The 21831-nt window shown below is 41.9% G+C and overlaps 2 protein-coding genes across 3 annotated transcripts in view; one reads left to right on the forward strand and one right to left on the reverse strand.

Moving 5' to 3' along the window:
- Positions 1 to 21831, reverse strand: part of ncf4 (neutrophil cytosolic factor 4) — a 70317-nt gene that overhangs the window by 4001 nt on the left and 44485 nt on the right. For both annotated transcript variants that reach the window (XM_061909712.1, XM_061909700.1), the window contains 3 exons: positions 14067 to 14165; positions 6046 to 6197; positions 1978 to 2043 (listed from right to left, as the gene is read on the reverse strand). In XM_061909712.1, coding sequence (XP_061765696.1) covers positions 1978 to 2043; positions 6046 to 6197; positions 14067 to 14165 — 317 coding nt within the window. The remainder of the gene's footprint in view (positions 1 to 1977; positions 2044 to 6045; positions 6198 to 14066; positions 14166 to 21831) is intronic.
- The window catches only part of pvalb7 (parvalbumin 7), a 74125-nt gene continuing 70997 nt past the window's right edge, over positions 18704 to 21831 (forward strand). Inside the window, exon 1 of the mRNA XM_061909725.1 lies at positions 18704 to 18886. Within this exon, the coding sequence (XP_061765709.1) occupies positions 18880 to 18886 (7 nt within the window). The 5' untranslated portion in view covers positions 18704 to 18879. The remainder of the gene's footprint in view (positions 18887 to 21831) is intronic.

The following is a 21831-nucleotide window of genomic DNA, read 5'->3' on the forward strand; positions in this document are numbered from 1 at the left end:
TTTGAGGCCCGCGACTCAATATGAATATTTGATGTTGGTGCGGCCCGCGAGTTTTATATGAATGGCGCTTTACGGCGTCATACTTGTATACCCTCGTTTTTTCCGGTAGACTCCCAATTTTCAGTGCCCCTCCATGGGTAATCAATCTCCCGAATTTCAACCAACCACCAATATTAAGGGATCACCGTGGAGGCACTGCCTTTAGCGTCCTCTGCAGCCTGTACAAACAGTGTGCCAGCTCAGCCACATGCAGTATTTAGCATCTGTAGACGCAGTAAGCAAATGCAAGACATACTTGATCAACAGCCACACAGGTCACACTGAGGGTGGCGGATGTTTTCCCAAAATGTGTTTGTCAATCTTGTTTGGTGTGGGTTCACAGTGTGGCGCATATTTGTAACAGAGATAAAGTTGTTTATACGGCCACCCTCAGTGTGACCTGTGTGGCTGTTGATCAAGTATGTCTTGCATTTGCTTACTGCGTCTACAGATGCTAAATACTGCATGTGGCTGAGCTGGCACACTGTTTGTACAGGCTGCAGAGGACGCTAAAGGCAGTGCCTCCACGGTGATCCCTTAATATTGGTGGTTTGTTGAAATTCGGGAGAATGATTACCCCTGGAGGGGTACTGAAAATTTGGAGTCTCCCGGAAAAATCGAGGGTATACAAGTATGACGCCGTAAAGCGCCATTCATATAAAACTCGCGGGCCGCACCAACATTAAATATTCATATTGAGTATTATTATTATGTGTATTATATGTTATTTCTTATTCGTATAATTTGTATTATGCATTTATTTATTTGATCATTTAATTCAATATTTTAATTATGTATTTATCATCAAATGTTCGTATTTAATTTCTTATGTGTAATATATATCCATTTTCTTATTTTTATTGTGCATGTATTCTTTTTTTAATTTAATTCTGTATTTTTATTACGTATGAATAATTACTGTTTGTTATCACTGTAATTGGATTATGCATGTATTTATTGTATTCTTTAATTCTGTATTGGTTTTATCTTTATACTGTATTTTTACTATTATTTTTTATTTTATATTTATGCACAATTTCCTCTATCTAACATACTATGTTGTTTGTTGTAGAAAACATTAGTAAATAGTCGTAACTTTAAGCACTTCAAAGTAATTTGAACAGAATTCATACATTTTTGTAGTTTCAAAAAAGCAGCATTGTTCCATACAATGTACTGTAGGGTAAAATTGACACACACACACACACCAAACGAGAGTAGAAGAAAAAAGTGATAATGGTAGGGTCAGGCTAATCACGTTAACGCATGCAGCGCTGTCGTCTAAAACGAGCTAGTTTTGCAGTGCAGTAGTAAGCATTTGCATGCAGTTTGCATTTTGGTGCACTGCAAAATGATGACTGGAAGGTGGAATTGGGGGGGGGGGGGGGGGGTCAGATGGTGCAGAAGGTCCCTTAGGAGCTCATTTGATGATTGGCAAGCTCCAGTTAACATGCCTAAGGTGAGTTTGTGACAGTACATTGGAGAATTAATGGACTTCCATTCATTTTTTTTTTTAAATATTTCGTTTTCCCAACTTCATATATTTGGTTGTAAATTATTTCAGTGTGCAGATATATACAGTATGTTTTATCAAAGTAGCTTTGATAGAGAAACCATATTTTGTAACTTCAATTCACTTTATTGCAGTACAAATAATAACTGTGTGTTCTGAAAGTAGTTAGCCTTGTAAAAATTGACATTGAAAATTCATTTCCTAACAACTCCTACCACACATAAAATGCTTTTTAGCCCTAGACCAGAATGTTTTCTATTAATTTGCACAAATATAAGCATTACATGTTACAGTTTCTGTTGTGGAACAATTCCTTTCAAGTTCTTGTCACTTTAATGTTCAATTTTTATGCACACGTTGTAATGATTCCTGCTTTTCCCCAAAATGGCATTATGTATTGTATGTTTTCTTTGAAACTACTGTACCTCATTCGAGACATCAGGTCCTTGTGTGTTGGCTGGATGGTGAGGTCCTCTTGAACGCACACATCCCTGCATACAACACACAGAATCGTACATGTTTCAAACAACCCAACAGGGAAGAATGTTTTTTACACTTGCACAAAAATAATAAGCAATCAATCATTACTTTTTGCCTTTCACAAATAAATCCTAATCATGAAATATTATTCTCTCAATCACTGTAGTTTACAGTAGTCTACTAAAGGCGGCAATTTGCTGAACAAAATTCAGGTTTTGTTGGCCCACAGCATATTGTTGAAATAAAATCAAACAAAATAAACTGTTAAAAATCCATCCATCCATCCATTTTTTCTACCACTTGTCCCTTTCGGGGTCGCGGGGGGGCTGGAACCTATCTCAGCTGCATACAAATGTAACAGAAAATGTAAAAAGTAAAATACAAATTTTAAATGTGCAAAAAGATGTGATGTAATGAGAAAAAGCTGAGATTTTGATACAAATAACTAAAAATAATATGCGTTGTAAACTATAACACAAAGATGACACAAATATTTGTCCCAGAGAAGCACAAGCGGTAGAAAAAGGATTGATGTGTATAGGACTGATTATATTAGGTTGTCCTGAAGAATTTGGAGGTAATCCTGTTACGGTTCAGACTCCTGCCTGCGCCGCTCATCCATTTTTGCGCACCTCAGGACACGCCCAAGGGCGCACACATCCAGGAACGAGCCGCGCGCGTCCCCGCCCTGCAGCAGCCGCCAGCTGCAATCAATCACCGGCAATCGTCACACCTGACAGTTATGACGGAGCTGCCTTCATAGGCTTGGACAACCTGCCATCGCTCGCCGGGTTATAGTCTTCTGTTCATGTGTAAGCATTCTGTATCTGGCTTCCATCCCGTGTACTCGCTCTTCTCCTGCGACTTCCGTGTTCCGTTAGTTCTGATGTTTCCTGTTGTCTTCCCGCAGCACTCCCCGTGTTTTTCCTGGATCCCCAATTGTTTCCCCTTGCCTCCCGGACTGCCTTTTGGATTCTCGACCCTGCTTGGACACGTTTTCCCACGGACTTCCGCGGTCCTTCGCTCTTGTCAACATTTTGGTAAGACACACCTCAGCTAATCTACACACATAGCCTTACACCATACACACTTGAGTTTTTGTCACACTTCATTTCCTTAGTTTATTCATTAGTATTGTTTGTATTCTTATATATATATTTATATTTACTTTGTATAAAAATACATCTTTTGACAGTACTGCCACCTGGTGTTAGTCTGCCGTCATCTCCTCTTAGTAAATCAGAACAAATCCTCCTTTTTCATTGTCCCATTTACTCTCTGTAAAGCACCAGCTCCATTTGTAGCAAAACAGGCCCAGAGCATAATACTACCACCACCATGCCCGACGGTAGGCCGAGTGTTCCTGAGATTAAAGGCCTTACCTTTTCTCCTCCAAGCATATTGCTGGGTCTTGTGGCTAAACAGCTCAATTTTAGTTTCATCTGACACCACATGGACAAAGATAAGACCTTCTGGAGGAAAGTTCTGTATATGTATATATATATATATATATATATATATATATATATATATATATATATATATATATATATATATAACAACTCCTACCACACATTAACTGTGATGTGTGTGTGTGTGTGTGTGTGTGTGTGTGTGTGTGTGTGTGTGTGTGTGTGTGTGTGTGTGTGTGTGTGTATAAGTGTGTATAAGACCTGGAGGAAAGTTTTATATATATACATATACATATATATGTGTATAAGTAAAAGTTGTGTTTATATATATACACATATCTTCCAGAAAGGCTTATCTTTGTCTATGTGATGTCAGATAAAACAAAAATTTTGCTGTTTGGCCACAATACCCAGCAATATGTTTGGAGGAGAAAACGTGAGGCCTTTAATCCCAGGAGCACCCAACCTACTGTCAAGCATGGTGTTGGTAGTATAATGCTCCAGGCCTTTTTTGCTGTCAATGGAACTGATGCTTTACAGATAGTAAATGGGACAATGAAAAAGGAGGATTACCTCTGAATTCTTCAAAACAACCTAAAATCATCAGCCCGGAGATTAGGTCTTGGGAGTTCTAAAAGGATAATGACCCTAAACGTATGTCAAAAGTGGTAAAGGAAGGGCTAAAGCAGGCCAGAATTAAGGTTTTAGAATGGTCTTCCCAAAGTCCTGACTTAAACGTGAGGACAATGCTGAAGAAACAAGTCCATGTCAGAAAACTACCAAATTTAGCTGAACTGCACCAGTTTTAGGCAAGAGCAGAGTTAAAAAATCCAACCAGAAGTTTGCCAGAAGCCTGTGGATGGCTACCAAAAACGCCTTAATGTAGTGAAACTTGCCAAGGGACATGTAACCAAATATTAACATTGCTGTATGTATACTTTTGACCCAGCAGATTTGGTCACATTTTCAGTAGACCCATAATAAATTCAAAAAAGAACCAAACTTCATGAATTTTTTTTGTGACCAACAAGTATGTGCCCCAATCACTCTATCACAAAAAAATAAGAGTTGTAGAAATTATTGGAAACTCGAGACAGCCATGACATTATGTTCTTTACAAGTGAATGTAAACTTTTGACCATGACTGTATATAAACATATATATAAATATACATACATGCAGTATATGTACATATACAGGACTGTCTCAGAAATTAAAATATTGTGATAAAGTCCTTTATTTTCCGTAATGCAATTAAAAACATGAAAATGCCATACATTCTGGATTCATTACACATCAACTGAAATATTGCAAGTCTTTTATTATTTTAATATTGCTGATTATGGCATAGAGCTTAAGAAAACTCAAACATCCTATCTCCAAAAATTTGAATATTTCCTCAAACTAAGTAAAAAAAAAAAAAGATTTAAAACAGCAAAACAAAATCAAACATTTGAAAATATCTATTAATGTACTCAGTACTTGGTTGGGAATCCTTTTGCACGGATTACTGCATCAATACGGCGTGGCATGGAGGCAATCGGCCTGTGGCATTGCTGAGGTGTTATGGATGCCCAGAATGCTTCAATGGCGGCCTTCAGCTTATTTGCATTATTGGGTCTGGTGTCTTTCAGCTTCTTCTTCCCAATACTCCCAAATTCTCGATGGGGTTTAGGTCAGGAGAGTTGGCAGGCCAATCGAGGACAGTAATGCCATGGTCAGTACACCAGTTACTGCTGGTTTTGGCACTGTGAGCAGGTGCCAGATCATGCTGGAAAATTAAATCATCATCACAACAGATGGAAGCATGTACACAGCTGCCTTGACTCTGGACTTGATGAAACACAGTGGACCAAAACCAGCAGCTGACATGGCTCCCCAAACCATTGCTGACTGAGGGAACTTCCGTTGTCTAGAGTTCAGGAGTGGCTTGACCATGGGAATACGGCAATTGAAGCTGTATCTGTTGAAAAGCTCTATGGAGATGATGATTTCATTTTCCAGCATGATCTGGCACCTGTCCACAGTGCACAAAACCAGCAGTAACTGGTGTACTGACCATGGCAAGAGTGTCCTCCATTGGCCTGCCAACTCCCCTGACCTGAACCTCATAGAGAATTTGTGGGTTATTGAGAAGAAGAAGCTGAAAGACACCAGGCCCAATAATGCAAATGGGCTAAAGGCTGCTATTGAAGCATCCTGGGCATCCATAACACCTCAGCAATGCCACAGGCCGATTGCCTCCATGCCACGCCGTATTGATGCAGTAATCCGTGCAAAAGGATTCCCAACCAAGTACTGAGTGCATTAATTGACATTTTCAAATGTTTGATTTTGTTTTGCTGTTATAAATCTTTTTTTTTTTTTACTTAGTCTGAGGAAATATTCTAAGTTTTTGAGATAGGATTTTTGGGTTTCTTAAGCTGTATGCCATAATCAGCAATATTAAAATAATAAAAGGCTTGCAATGTTTCAGTTGATGTGTAATGAATCCAGAATGTACGACATTTTCATGTTTTTAGTTGCATTACAGAAAATAAAGGACTTTATCACAATATTCTAATTTTCTGAGACAGTCCTGTACACATACCAGACGCACACCTGGTGTCGACTCCGTCAGGGGTGAGCAAGTAGCATCGCAGACAGCTAAAGGTGGAGACGTCACTTTCTCCCTCAGATTCGCTCTCTGGGAGGGGCTTGATGATCTTCACAAATGATTCTGGGAAAATACCCGTCTGGTCATTGGTGGTGCCCTGAAGGGAAATAATACAGTGAGGACAACAGTATTTATCCTTTTAACTTTTTAGCTAAAGCACAATGTCCCTTATTCTCCCATTTGTGTTCAAGTGTTTCTGTTTTTTGTATTTCCCCATCCACCCCATGTAAGTGAGGCAAAAGTACTTTAGTCGTGAATGGGCGCAACCTCATTACTAATGAGGCACTTTTCCATGACACCTTTTTTTCTTGGTTGTGTGAGAATCATGAAACGTGGGGTTTTACCAGCACGTGTGAATGTCATGACAATCCCTTATGTTGAAAAGGCCGCATCCATCTCGCCCGGGCTTACGAGTGTCGTCATGGTGATGTAGTGCGTGTACTAGTCTCTATGCATGCTACAACAGCATCTTCTTCCCGACTGGATGTGAAAAGTAATCCGTAGATGAAATGTTATTGTTATCATAACCACCCCGATGTTATTTGTGATGTGAAGAGTTCTGTTTGGTACAAATGTTGGTGAAGTTGTGACGTGTCAGAGGACTTTGCATGGACAACTGTCTGTGTATGTTGTTGTGTATGTACACAAAGTGACAGCTGACAGTTTGACATTAAGTGTCAAATAAATTAATTGTATCAATTGATAGACGTTACATTATACAAACCCCGTTTCCATATGAGTTGGGAAATTGTGTTAAAAGGTAAATAAAAACAGAATACAATGATTTGCAAATCCTTTTCAACCCATGTTCAATTGAATGCACTACAAAGACAACATATTTGATGTTCAACTCATAAATTTTTTATTTTTTTACAAATAATAATTAACTTGGAATTTCATGGCTGCAACACATGCCAAAGTAGTTGGGAAAGGGCATGTTCACCACTGTGTTACATCACCTTATCTTCTAACAACGCTCAATAAATGTTTGGGAACTGAGAAAACTAATTGTTGAAGCTTTGAAAGTGGAATTCTTTCCCATTTTTGTTTTATATAGAGCTTCTGTTGTTCAACAGTCCGGGTTCTCCGCTGTCGTATTGTACGCTTCATAATGCGCCACACATTTTCGATGGCAGGCCAGGAAAGTACCCGCACTCTTTTTCTACGAAGCCACGCTGTTGTAACACGTGCTGAATGTGGCTTGGCATTGTCTTGCTCAAATAAGCAGGGGCGTTCATGGAAAAGACGGTGCTTAGATGGCAGCATATGTTGTTCCAAAACCTGTATGTACCTTTCAGCATTAATGGTGCCTTCACAGATGTGAAAGTTACCCATTCCTTGGGCACTAATGCACCCCAATACCATCACAGATGCTGGCTTTGAACTTTACGTCAATACCAGTCTGGATGGTTCGCTTCCCCTTTGGTCCGGATGACACGATGTCAAATATTTCCAAAAACAATTTGATATGTGGACTCGTCAGATCATGGAACGCTTTTCCACTCTGCATCAGGCCATCTTAGATGTTCTCGGGCCCAGAGAAGCCGCTGGCGTTTCTGGATGTTGTTGATAAATGGCTTTTGCTTTGCATAGTAGAGCTTTAACTTTTTGATGGTATTATGGACCGTAGATGTTGAAATCCCAAAATTTCTTGAAATTGTACTTTCAGAAACATTGTTCTTAAACTTTGATTATTTGCTCACACAGTTGTGGACAAAGGGGTGTACCTCGCCCCATCCTTTCTTGTGAAAGACTCAGCATTTTTTGGGAAGCTGTTTTTATACCCAATCATGGCACCTACCTGTTCCCAATTAGTCTGCACACCTGTGGGATGTTTCAAATAAGTGTTTTATGAGCATTCCTCGACTTTATCAGTATTTATTGCCACCTTTCCCAACTTCTTTGTCACGTGTTGCTGGCATCAAATTCTAAAGTTAATGATTATTTGCAACAACAACAAAAATGTTTATCAGTTTGAACATTAAATATGTTGTCTTTGTAGCATACTCAACTGAATATGGGTTGAAAATGATTTGCAAATCATTGTATTCCATTTATATTTACATCTAACACAATTTCCCAACTCATATGGAAACGGGGTTTTTATATATATTCTCTATTAAATAGTCACACAGTCATGGTCCAGATGAAATAACATCAATGTCGGCGTTAACGCACTTTTTGTGTCTTTTTACACATTGAAATCAGAAAGGACGCAAATTTCTGGATGTCCGTGCGTCCCTAGGACACGGATATTATTTGATTTTTTTACCTCCCAGTTTGCTAGTTTTTTTGTTTTTTTATTGATTATCACATTTTTGTTTAGTTTATATTTGCCAGGTCAAATTATTAATTATTATTAATTATTGATTATTGGTCGACTTCAAAGTAATGCAATTTCCGGTACAATTTCTTGAAATTTTGATTCGCCGAAAGTTTTATCCATCACAAATACTGCATTTCCGGTATTAGGACTCCACCGTGTTATTGCTTTGGTCATGTGAGCAATAAACCCAAGAAGCGAAGCTACAATGAAAAGTGGCTTTAGAAGCTACTTATGACGATGGAAAGATGTTTTTAATGCCATGTAAACAAGCTAATAAAAAGAACACCTTTACTACCAGGTGCGCTGATTTTCAAATATCCAGCCTCACCAGACACCAAGAAACATTATGTTACACCTTTCCTTCCTGCCTGCTCCCAGACCGTGGTTGAGGAGCGCGGGGGAGACCATCCCTCCAGTACCGATGTATTGTTGGGGGTAACACCCTCCACTTTACCTGGCTCTGGGTCCCTATAGTTCCGCTCTTTGGTTGGAATGACGAGGCCATCGATTTGTTAGAACTCTTTATGTTTTCCACAAAGCCAAGCGGACATCCACCATGTTATTAACACTTCTGAACATGATATCGCTCCCTCTCCTAACTTGCCCATTCACTTACACACATCACTCACCCCACATACCGCCACTTTTAAAGGCGAACACACAGCTTATGGCCATCACAAAGCTAGAGATGAAATGCTATATGCATAAGTCCCACTGTATTAAAATGACATTGAAACTAACTTGCAAAATTCTAAGTTTGTTGGCATTATTCGCATTGAAAATGTAGATGTGGCAGTTTTCAAATGACTGATGATTGACATACAGGTGAGAATAATCAATTCAATGTGTCATATGCATGTATGCCCTGGCACACTATTATCATCATTTCATGACCGAAGCAAAACATTTTTTACACTTTTATATTGAAATAAACACACCTACAATTTATTAAATGAAAATACATTTAAAAAAAATACCGGCAGCGGTAAAGTTTAGAATATATACTGTATGCATAAAAATGTGTTTTCTTATGTATCAATTTTTAAATAAAATAAACGTTTATGACCAAAAAAATTCCAAAACACATTGTAGAATGTGGGATAAAACAGTATAATGCATGCATTTATCATTTGTTTTCAAAATGTTTACAAAAAAGTGGGACCCCAAAAATGTACATATGGACCCCATTTTTATGACTTGATGGGGTCCGACCCCATTTTGAAAATTCTTTGCGCCAACACTGAATATGCATTAAAAGCGTGTTTTTCCAACAGGAAAACACCCCTACTACGAAGACAAAACAGAGAAAACAACCCGATGGCCCTCCGAGAGGCGGGATGGAAGAAGGGCTAACGGTAACGACCGCAAGGATATCAGCAAAAGAGAAGGTCCCAAGGAAGTGTGGGTGCGGCTGGGAGAAAACAACAACGTTAAGGGGGCTTCACATCCACATGGGAAAGAAGAAGTGTGGTGGTGGGAGCCTGACGCAACCTTGCACTGCCCCAGCAAGGGCAGGTCAGACAAACGGGATCCAAAGCCGGGTAGACAACCACAGTGCCGACGGGCCCAATGTTGCAGAGGTAGAGCAGGAGGAAAGGAGGCAGGAAGGAAAAAGGGATGTTGACGAGCCCCAAGAAGTGAACCCAGTAGCACCCCCAAGCGACCCAAAAATAGAGTCAAGTCAAATGGCCAGGAGCCTGAAGAACCCACTCCGAAGGAACAAGATCAACTGGCCTAAGGCCAACGAGACCGAGGAGTGGAGGAAGCTGGATGAACATCTCAGCGGGCTGCTGCAAAATGCGCTGCGCGGGTCAGTGGTAGCCAAGTTAAACCTGTTCGCGGAAATCCTCTATGAAGAATGCAGCAACAGGTATGGCGAGGTGACTATCAGAGAGGCCACAATAAGACCAAAGAGCAGGAGGGAGAAAGAAATTGATGACCTGGTGGCAAACAGAAGGCAGCTACGTAAGTTTTGGAGGAAGGCAAAGGAGTCTGAGAAGGAGGGCCTGAAAGCTCTCTGGGATGAGATCAGAAGACGCCTCGCTAAGGTCCGGAGGGCAGAACGTATCAGAAGATGGAGAAAAAGGAAGGAGAATGAAAGGTCAAGTTTCTTCAGGAATCCATTACGGCGTGCACGCGGGCTCCCTAAGGAGGAGACAAGTGGAACCCTGGATATCTCCAAAGAAGAACTGGAGGAGCACATCCGCACTCAGTACAGTGACCCAGCAAGGAACGTCCCGCTAGGCTACTCAGGGTATGTGCCCAGACCCTCAGAACCATCAGCCATGTTTGATACATCACCACCCAAGCTCAGAGAGGTCAGGCAGGAGATCCAGCAGGTAAGATCTGCTTCAATACTAGGCCCGAACGGAACACCGTACAGGCTGTATAAGAACTGCCCAGGAGTATTGAAGCTGTTATGGACCCTGATGAGAATCGCCTGGACGCAGCAGACCATACCATCCGCATGGCAGAGGGCAGTGGCAGTTTCTATTCCCAAACAACAGAACGCTAAGCCCATTGAGCAGTTCAGGAGCATAGCCCTACTGAATGTGGAAGGAAAAGTCTTCTTTTCTGTGATGGCAAGAAGAATGACTACCTACCTCACGAAGAACAACTACATTGACACCAGCTGCCAGAAAGCCAGGATTCCAGGTTTTCCTGGTTGCGTAGAGCATGCGTCAATCATTTGGGAACAGATCCAGACCACTAAGAGGGAGAAGAAAGATCTGTACATCATATGGTTAGATCTAGCCAATGCCTATAGGTCAGTGCCACACCTGCTCATAGACTATGCCATGGAACTCTTCTCCATCCCAGATAACATCAGGACCATGATCAAGATCTACTTCCAGGACATGCACATGTGCTTTGCACTAAAGAAGGTGATCACTGGCTGGCAACAACTGGAGGTAGGGATCGCAATGGGATGCTCCATTTCCCCCATCCTCTTCGTGGCAGCTTTTGAGGTCATCCTGATCGGGGAAAGGCAGGTGGTGGGTGGTGTCCGGCTCCCTGCAGGCCAGAGGTTCCCGCCCCTAAGGAGCTAAATGGACAACATCACCTGCCTGCTACGAACCGCCCCATGCACATCCGAGCTACTTAAGAGGCTGGATGAGCTGATCACCTGGGCCAGGATGAAGTTCAAGCCTTAGAAGTCAAGGAGCCTCTCAATGCGAAAGGGGGAGAGAAACGACAGAGTCACCTTCACCATCAGCGGAGAAGACATCCGACGCATTGTGGATCAGCCCATCCGAAGCCTGGGAAAACTCTATACACCTGGTCTCTCAGACAAGGACATGGGAAAAATCATTCTCCAGCAGCTTTCAGAGGGCCTGTCTAAGATCGATGCAAGCCAGCTACCTGGGAAATGCAAGGTGTGGTGTTATCACTTCACCCTGTACCCAAGGATGATGTGGCCTCTGAAGCTGTGCGAAGTCACGTCATCTGCCGTAAGCCGGATGGAAGCCAAAGCCAACTCTTTCATCCGAAAATGGCTTGGCCTGCCACGGTGCTTCTCAGCTGCTGGCCTGTATGGATGGAACTCACTCCTGCTATCCCTGAAATCTATCACCCTGGGCTATATGCAGGAGAAGGCAAGGCTGGTGATGGAGCTAAGGGACTCCTCCGACAGGGCAGTGGCGGATGCAAATGCCAGAGTCGAGACTGGAAGGAAGTGGAGGGCCAAGGAGGAGGTCCAGAAGGCGATTGGGAGACTGCAACATCAAGAAGTCGTGGGCATGGTCCAGACAGGCCGGGCAGGCCTTGGATGGAGCGATCCACCAATCCTATGGTCCAAGGCAGGCAGGATGGAGAGGAAGAACCTTGTGTTGCTGAGGTCACCAGGATTGAGCAGGAGGAGCTTAGAGTAAGGTCTGTGGCACAAGGGCAGCAAGGGAGGTGGACAACTTGGGAGGGTGTCTCGAGCCGAGCAATCAGCTGGGCAGATTTCTGGAAACTACCACAGGCTCGGCTCAGTTTCCTCATCAGGGCAACTTACGACACCCTCCCGAGCCCTAAAACCTTCACCAATGGCTTGGCACAGAACAATCCTGCGACCTCTGCGGGACCATCAATGCCTCACTTAAGCATGTTCTGTCAGGCTGCAAAATGGCACTGACACAGGGTCGGCTCAGATGGCGGCACAACCATGTACTCAACAAGCTGGCAGAGGTGCTGGAAAAAAGTCGGCAGGAGGCAAACAACCAGAGTCCAGCAGAACGCCAATGCAGGATCGACTTCCAAAGGCAGGGGGAACCTGTGACACATTCCAGCAAGAGACCACCCACCAAATTGTTAACACCAGGGGCGGCGTAGGAAGATGGAAGTGGACCTGGGTAGGCAGCTACAGTTCCCACAGGAGATATGCAGCACCACCTTAAGACTAGATGTGGTGCTGTGGTCTGCAGCTGTGAAGTCAGTAGTACTGACTGAGCTGACAGTGCCATGGGAGGAGGGACTGGAAGCTGCTTACGAGAGAAAGAAGGCAAAGTACGCAGACCTGGTCACAGAGTGTAGAGAAAGTGATTGGAGTGTGAGGCTGTATCCGGTGGAGGTGGGAGCCAGAGGCTTTGTGGGCAGAACAGCACCACGCCTGCTCAGGGACTTGGGACCACGTGGAGCCACCCCGAGCAGAACCACCAAGGAGCTTTCAGAAGCAGCAGAGAAAGCTAGCTACTGGCTCTGGCTGAAACGACGCGACAAGGCTTGGGGAGCAACATCTAAGTAGGTTTTGCTGCAGGAGGTGTCAGGGAGACGTCCCTGTTCACTGCCCCGCCACCGGGAGGTGTTGTGGGCTAAGGGGCGAAACATCAATGAGAGGTGGTCCCCAGCTGAAGACCCTACGGCAAAACCTTTTCTGGTATGCGGTCAGGTTTAGGCCTGGCTCAGGGAAGAGGACGCCCCTGCCATGCACAGTCCACCACAGGCACCGGTGGAGGTGCGACAGGCCTAAGGCCCAGCAGCAAGACCACCTTGCTGTAATTAAAAATGCATTAAAAGCGTGTTTGTACCAGGATGTCAAAAACATGGCAAATATACATGCAGTCCCTTTCTGCTGTGGTTGGACTCACAAGACAGGGATGTGCATTATAAGTTTCGACATTTAATCCTGAGTGGCATTATTGTGTTTTTAGCCTCATCAAATGGATGTTGCCAGATGTCTCAAATAAAGCAATCAGAATAGATATTTTTCTGGAAGTTTATTTTATCATTTTATTACCTGTGGTGTAGACTGCATTCAAACTTCAAGTGCGATATATTGTTTCATCTTCCAGCGGTGCTGGACTTATTCCAACCATCCTTACTAAGTACTTAAATCGATGGGAGAATAGATTTGATAGGGAAATCCCACATTTAAGGGTTTTTCCACCCAAACCACGCATCCTGGATAAAGGTACGCTGTGTCAGACGTAAGTCCAGTGAGAAAAAACCGCACAGTCAGAATCCAGACAGTTGCATACCTTTTTTTACTTAAGCAGCCGGGAGAATAGGGCACAATGTACATGATGGCAAGTAACCCTTGATCATGTTGCAGCCATTCATGTACAGTATTCTAATCAGATCTTTCAGTACAGTACAGAGGCGTACTCAGTTCATACATATTGAGAGAGCCTTAAATCCTTAAGTTCCTTACTTTACCTCCAGCCAGTCGGGGTTGACTCGATGCAGCAGGAACACCAAGTCTCCTCTCTTTAGGTTCAACTCTGCTTTGCTGCTGCCGCAAAAGTCAAACATGGCCTGGAAAGAAAGACATTGAGGTGAGACTTGAGCATCCTAACTTGTTCTCAGAGCTGTTTTGTTACTGTACTCAACTTTTAAGAATGTTAGAAATTGTTGGCACATTGTGAATCATCATTAATAAAGTCAAGAGTATTTTTCCTGTTTTTACCTGCTATTATTAAAGGGGACCTATTATGTAAAACCAACTTTTCTTACCTATTGGTACCTGTTTTTGTCTATTCGGCATCTGTATAAGTCCCAAAACTTTTCAATCAAACCTTCAGTGGAGATATCTATAAAACATCTCGCTTTCCTTCATACTTCCTCCAAATAAGCCGTTTGGCAAGAGTCTACCATTGTAGTCCGACAATGTAGTCCAAGGGTCAGGAGTTCAATAAGGAAAATGGATGGGTGTCATCATATTACATTAAATCAGCAGGCGGACTGACAGGTGGCATTTTATGACCATCCTATGGACATCAAGAGTACCACAGGTCAGTGAGCATGACGTATACTTTCTCAGGGCCAGAAGCACAACAATTACTTATATGACCCAATCCAAACAACCGTTTCTAGTCATGGCGCAGAAAGAAAAATTCAACCAGCATAAAACGTCAACACATGTGGTCACGCATACCACAACTTGCTCACTGAACTTTCTGGATATTATACAAAACCCAAAACCAGTGAAGTTCGCATGTTGTGTACATCGTAAATACAAAGAGAATACGATGATTTGCAAATCGTTTTTGGACCTAAATTCCAGTGAAGTGCGGTCAGGGGAGGCAGGGCCTCATCTGTGATCATGCAAAGAAATAAATATATAATGATAAAATAATTGTAATTGTTAGTTTTTAATTTTCATTTAGCTTCATCAATTTGGATTATTTTTTCTTCAAAATCGCTGAATTTTCGCAATCACTCATAAACTTCTCTGTCTGCCGTGCGGCCAGAGCGCGTTCTTGTCTAGTGTGTTGCTGAGCGTTCAAAACGGCAGAGAAAAAAGTCTCAGGTGAGGCAAACAGTTCTCGTGTCTCACGATAGGGGCGCTCATGATCAGACATACGGTGGCGTAAGCGATTTAAGTGCTGCAGCGAGTAACATGTTTTGTTTGTTGGTTGAGCCATCAAAATGGCGGATAAAAAAGTCTGAGGTGAGGCAAACAGTTCACGTGCCTCACTATAGAGGAGGGGCGCTCATGATCCCAGACATACGGTGGCCTCAGTGGGTAAGTGCCGCAGCGACTTATTTTTTCCGTCTCGTGCACCCCGACTTCCTACATGGATGACTACATTTCCGCACTTAAAAAGTTTTCTAAACTGGACTTTAAAGCGAAGCAGGAGATAATTACTAAAGGAAGACCATAGCCGGAGCTGAATGGTTTGTTTCAATCAACAGGACGGGAAGTTACTCGCTCTTTCCAAACGGAGTGGTATACGTGAAAAGAGTGGCTTTGTGGATGTTCTGCAAGAAACCGCCTTTTCTGCTTTCCTTGCCTTCTTTTTTCGACCTGTGGAACTGTGCGGACTCAAATCGGATTTTGTGACCTAAAGAATTTGCAAAGAAGCCTCACCAAACATTAGTGGTCGGCCACTCATATCCAAAGCTAGACTGCGCTAAAAACGTTTGGGATGACGAGGATAGACTTGGTTTTGGATGAACAGCGGCGACTCAGCATCTGTGTCCACAAGGCTAAGGTAAAAGAGAACCGAGAGATTTTTTTAAATGTCATCAATGCAACATGTTTCCTCGCCAAACAGCAGCTCGCATTTTGTGGAAATGATGAGAGTATGAGCTCTGCTAATCGCGGCAACTATGTTAAACTCTTATAAGACTTTTAAAACTGAAGGAAGTGACAGATATTTTTATCCAGAAGGACCGGCGCATGGACTTCATTAATAAGTACAAATAAGACAACGATAACATTGTGTTTCGTTTTTAATGAAGTGCACATTTTGTGGGCAACAGTTTGCATGTGCTAAGAATGCAGAAATGAAACATAACCCGTAAACTGCTGCCAATCAAATGGCAAATAATCTGCGCAGCTTGCATACTTTATATTTGTAAATCTGATTCTGATTACGTCAGTGCCTCACCAGTTATATACCTCACCGCACGTCACTGCTATATTCAATTGAATGCACTGCAAAGACAAGATACTTAATGTTTTAACTGGAAAACTGTTATTTTTTGCAAATATTAGCTCACATGGAATTGGATGCCTACAACGCGTTTCAATAAAGCTGGCACAAGTGGCAAAAAAGACTGAGAAAATTGAGGAATGCTCATCAAACACTTATTTGGAACATCCCACAGGTGAACAGGCTAATTGGGAACAGGTGGGGCAACACGGAGACGCTAATGCATGCTTGTATTACAAGTCGTATAGATTATTGTAACGCCCTGCTTTCTGGTCTTCCTATAAAAGGTTATTTCACCATTACGATTACTTCAAAATTCAGCGGCATGTGTCCTGACGAAGACCAGAAGGCGGGCTCACATTAAACCAGTTTTAAAATCTCTGGGGCCCGGAGATCCTCCGGCACTCAGCTCCTAATTATTTGGAAAGTCAGGACACAAAGTCACGGAAGGCATCGTTACACCATTATGGCCCCCGTCTATGGAAAAGCTTGCCGGAGGACCTCACGGCTGCAGAGAATGTTAATGTTTTTAAGAGCAGGCTTAAGACCCACTTTTTTTTATTTGGCTTTTACCTGCTTTTACCTACTTTTTTATCTTATTAGTTGTACATAATTTTACTTGGTAATCATTATTTATTATTTATGTATTGTACAACAAATACCACAACGGACACCCCGGACTGTTGAACAACTTTAGCTGTACAACAAGCAAGAATGGAAAACAACTCCAGCTGAAAACCTTCAATTATTAGTCTCCTCGGTTCCCAAACGTTTACCGAGTGTTGCTAAAAGGAAAGGCCATGTAACACAGTGGTAAAAATGCCCCTGTGCCAACTTTGCTGCCATTAAATTCTAAGTTAATGATTATTCTTAAAAAAAACATATGTTTCTTAGTTAGAACATTAAATGTCTTGTCTTTGCAGTCTATTCAATTGCATATAGGTTGAAAAGGATTTGCAAATCATTGTATAGTTTTTATTTACGATTTACACAATGTGCCTTCCCACCCATTTTCTACCGCTTCTCCCTCTCAGGGTAGCGGGGGTTGCTGGAGCCTATCCCAGGTGCATGTCTTTGGAGGTGGGAGGAAGCCGAAGTAGCCGCAGGGAACTCACGCAGTCACGGGGAGAACATGCAAACTCCACACAGAAAGACCCCGAGCCCGGGGCTCAGCCCCAGGACCTTCTGATGTCACTGTGCTGCCCACATATACAGTGGGGCAAAAAAGTATTTAGTCAGCCACCGATTGTGCAAGTTCTCCTACTTAAAATGATGACAGAGGTCTGTAATTTTCATCATAGGTACACTTCAACTGTGAGAGACAGAATGTGAAAAAAAAAATCCAGGAATTCCCATTGTAGGAATTTTAAAGATTGTATTTGTAAATGATGGTGGAAAATAAGTATTTGGTCAACCATTCAAAGCTCTCACTGATGGAAGGAGGTTTTGGCTCAAAATCTCACGATACATGGCCCCATTCATTCTTTCCTAAACACGGTTCAATCGTCCTGTCCCCTTGGCAGAAAAACAGCCCCAAAGCATGATGTTTCCACCCCCATGCTTCACAGTAGGTGTGGTGTTCTTGGGATGCAACTCAGTATTCTTCCTTCTCCAAATACGACGAGTTGAGTTTATACCAAAAAGTTCTATTTTGGTTTCATCTGACCACATGACATTCTCCCAAACCTCTACTGTATCATCCATGTATCCATTTTGGTATAAACTCAAGTCCTCGTGTTTGGAGGAAGAAGAATACTGAGTTGCATCCCAAGAACACCACACCTACTGTGAAGCATGGAAACATCATGCTTTGGGGCTGTCTTTCTGCTAAGGGGACAGGACGATTGATCCGTGTTCAGGAAAGAATGAATGGGGCCGTGTATCGTGAGATTCTGAGCCAAAACCTCCTTCCATCAGTGAGAGCTTTGAATGGTTGACCAAATACTTATTTTACACCATACTTTACAAATAAATTATTTAAAATTCCTACAATGTGAATTCCTGGATTTTTTTTTTCACATTCTGTCTCTCACAGTTGAAGTTTACCTATGATGAAAATTACAGACCTCTGTCATCATTTTAAGTGGGGGAATTTGCACAATCGGTGGCTGACTAAATACTTTTTTTGCCCCACCGTACATATATAGTTATTTTGCATGCGGTCTAACAGTTAATCACTTCTTTTTACACTTGCATGATTGCTGTTCCTATTTGTAGGATCTCTCATGAGAAAAATACTGTTGTGGTAAGTGATCAAGCGTGCATGTGAGCAGCTTTTTTCCATCAGGACCACCCTTTTTTTGAAGATGAGCGCGCAGAGGGAGCTAATAAGTGTCGTTGGGCTGGTGATGCAAGGAGCACCATCAACAGCATCATCACGTCAAGCGCAACGAGTGCAACAGAGGCAGAGACAGAGCGATGGCCAAAAAAAGAATGAGGAGCCAGTAGGAGGGAGGTGAAGAAGAAGAGGAGGAGGAGGTAGGAATAGTGAAATTTTCACACAGAGGTGCGAGGCTGACAGATCACTGCTGCCTTTGCTGTCCGCTTGGCTCGCAGCGAGTGAAGGAAATCGGGATCAACTTTACGGGACGATGTGTGGTGAGTGACTGCAGGACAATATCTCATATTCATTTAATTTAAAAAAAAAAAACAACAACAAAAACACTTCTTTAATCAGATGTTATTGTCTGTTACTAGTGTGTGTACTTTCTATGTGGTTTTGGGTCTTGATAGGGAAGCGGAAAATCAGATAAACCTAAACGCAGCATCAAATGGCCTAAAACTTGAGTGTGCAGTGAGGTTAAAAAAAGAAAAAAAGAAGAGCTAAATAATACATCTTATTCAACAGGTGAGAGCTACTGAATACTTCATGTTTGTAACCGCTGGAGGACACAGAAGGCAACATTTGATCAATATAATGACTATATTAAGGTTTGAAATGGACAATTTATCCCTGATTTGGGGTTGTGTCGTTCCAATTTACGTCAAGTGCTTTGTTCAATATTTCATTGGAATCTAGTTAAAATATAATGGTGACAGTTTAGTATGGGGAACATATTCAACAATAATTCGTTTCTTATTAGCATGCAAATTAGTAACATATTGGCTCTAAATCAGTCATTATTAAGTACTTATTAATGCCTTTTTCTGCATGGCCTTATTATACAAGCAGTAAGCCATTAACTAAGAGTCTTCCCTCAATAACTTCAGAATTATTGCTTACTACTAACCCTAACCCTTATATGTTCCCTTAGTGTCCAAATAAGTCTAAATGAAGTATTTGTTACTTAGAATATGTTCCCCATACTAAAGTGTTACCAATATAATATCTGCAAAGTACTACAAACACAAAGACAAAAAAAAAACAAGCAAAAATATGTTTTGGGGTGTTTAAAAAATCACAGATTATTCCACTTCAAATATTAAGAAATGTAAAAATGAATTAGACAGCAGGCGGTATTTTGGTTTGGAATACCTGAGTTACGTCACGCAATATGTCACGAAAGCTGTCCTATTCATTCATGTGTTCTTTCCCTCGCAGCATTTGGTCTTGTCATACAAATACAGAAGTGCACAGCCAGTATATTTTTGTTCAACTTTGCCTCAAAGAAAGAGGAGGCCAGGTTAGGGTAACGATCCATGCAGATAATCTTGACTCTGCAAAGGAGAGCACGCGTGTACAAAAAAAATACACAGTAAATAAAAAATGTATGTCCTCAGGCAGGACTGTTGCTGGGGTGGGGAGTTCTGGGTGGGTGTCATGGGGAAGTGTTGAGAAGGAGAAGAAGCACATTGAGTGATTAGTCCTTTTTGCTCTGCTCTGTTGTATACAACTTCACACATGAATCTGGGACATACTTGCCAACCCTCCCGGATTTTCCGGGAGGCACCCGAAATTCAAGTTAGCTGAAAACAAATTTTCTCCTGAAATTCAGGCGGAGCTGGAGGCCACGCCCCCTCCAGCTCCATACGGACCTGAGTGAGGACAGCCTGTTTTCACGTCCGCTTTCCCACAATATACACAGCGAGTCTGCCCAATGACGTTATAACTGTAGCATGATCGAGGACGAGTTCTTGGTTTCTTATGTGGGTTTATTGTTAGGCAGTTTCATCAGCGCGGTAACAACACACAACAACAGCAGTCACGTTTTCGTCCACCGTAAAGCAGTTTGTCTGCCGTAAACAGCAATGTTGTGACACTCTTAAACAGGACAATACTGCCATCTACTGTACATGCACCACAACACCTCCAGGCAGCTTCAACCCTTTATTAATACCATCCTCCATTCACATCCCATCTCCCCGGATTGTAAATAACCTAATGTAAATAATCAAATATATTTTAATGTGTATACTTGTCCTTATGCTATCTGAACTCACTATGTTCTCTGCTCGCTGTACATATCCTACAAAGTAAGACCTACACTGTTTCAATATCCATTTCTCTGTTAATGCAATTGTTGATGACTGAAGTACTGATATCAACCAAAGCTCCTCATCCCACAATGTATATACTATGATGATTAACTTGTGTGATGACTGTATTATGCTGATAGTATATATTTGTACCATGAATTGATTAACGTGGACCCCGACTTAAAAAACTTGAAAAACGTATTCGGGTGTTACCATTTAGTGGTCAATTGTACGGAATATGTACTGTACTGTGCAATCTACTAATAAAAAATTTCAATCAATCAATAAATCATGCATATGTGACAATAGCATCTACGGCTTTTAGAAAGTGCAGTGCACAACTGTGCACACAGCAGCTGTAAATATACTCCTCTCCTCTTCCACGCCCCCCGCCCCAACTCCGAACACGCCCCCCACCTCCCAAAATAGGAGGTCTCAAGGTTGGCAAGTCTGGGAATGCTGATACACATGCTAAAATTTGTGTTAATAGTTTTTTAGATAAAAAAAAAATTTAAAGACCCAAAAATGCACCACATGATGGACACCATAAGAAACAAGCATTTTATTGCTATGATTTCTGAGATTAGAATTCAATCTAGTAAGGGGAATTTTTAGAACATGTTTTGCCATGTGAGGGCTGCTTGTCACAGTAAAAATATCTGAATATTAACGTCCCCTCCTGATAACATAATTACACAATAGCCTATGAATTTGATTTTTTTTTTTTTTTTAACGTACAAATTGATGATGACCTGCTTTGAAATCATAAGTACAGTACAGGCCAAAAGTTTGGACACACCTCATTTCAATGCGTTTTCTTTATTTTCATGACTACCGTATTTCCTTGATTAGCCGCCGGGGCGCTAATGAATTTAAAACCTCTTCTCACTCCTGCGCTTATTCAAGACATGCGGTAAAAGTAAGCAGGCACTAATAATTTTAAAACCTCTTCCCACCCCTGCGTTTACCAATGACATGCAGTAAATAATTGAGTGTTCTAAAAAAAAAATAATAATAATAATTTTTCTAAGGCCGCGGCCCGGTGGTTGGGGACCACTGCTCTACAACATGTCATCGCGGCCACTTTCACACCATGCTATCTACGTGCCGGCCGGACACATGCATTT

Source organism: Nerophis ophidion, linkage group LG01, assembly GCF_033978795.1.
Source record: "Nerophis ophidion isolate RoL-2023_Sa linkage group LG01, RoL_Noph_v1.0, whole genome shotgun sequence".
Lineage (NCBI taxonomy): Eukaryota > Metazoa > Chordata > Actinopteri > Syngnathiformes > Syngnathidae > Nerophis > Nerophis ophidion.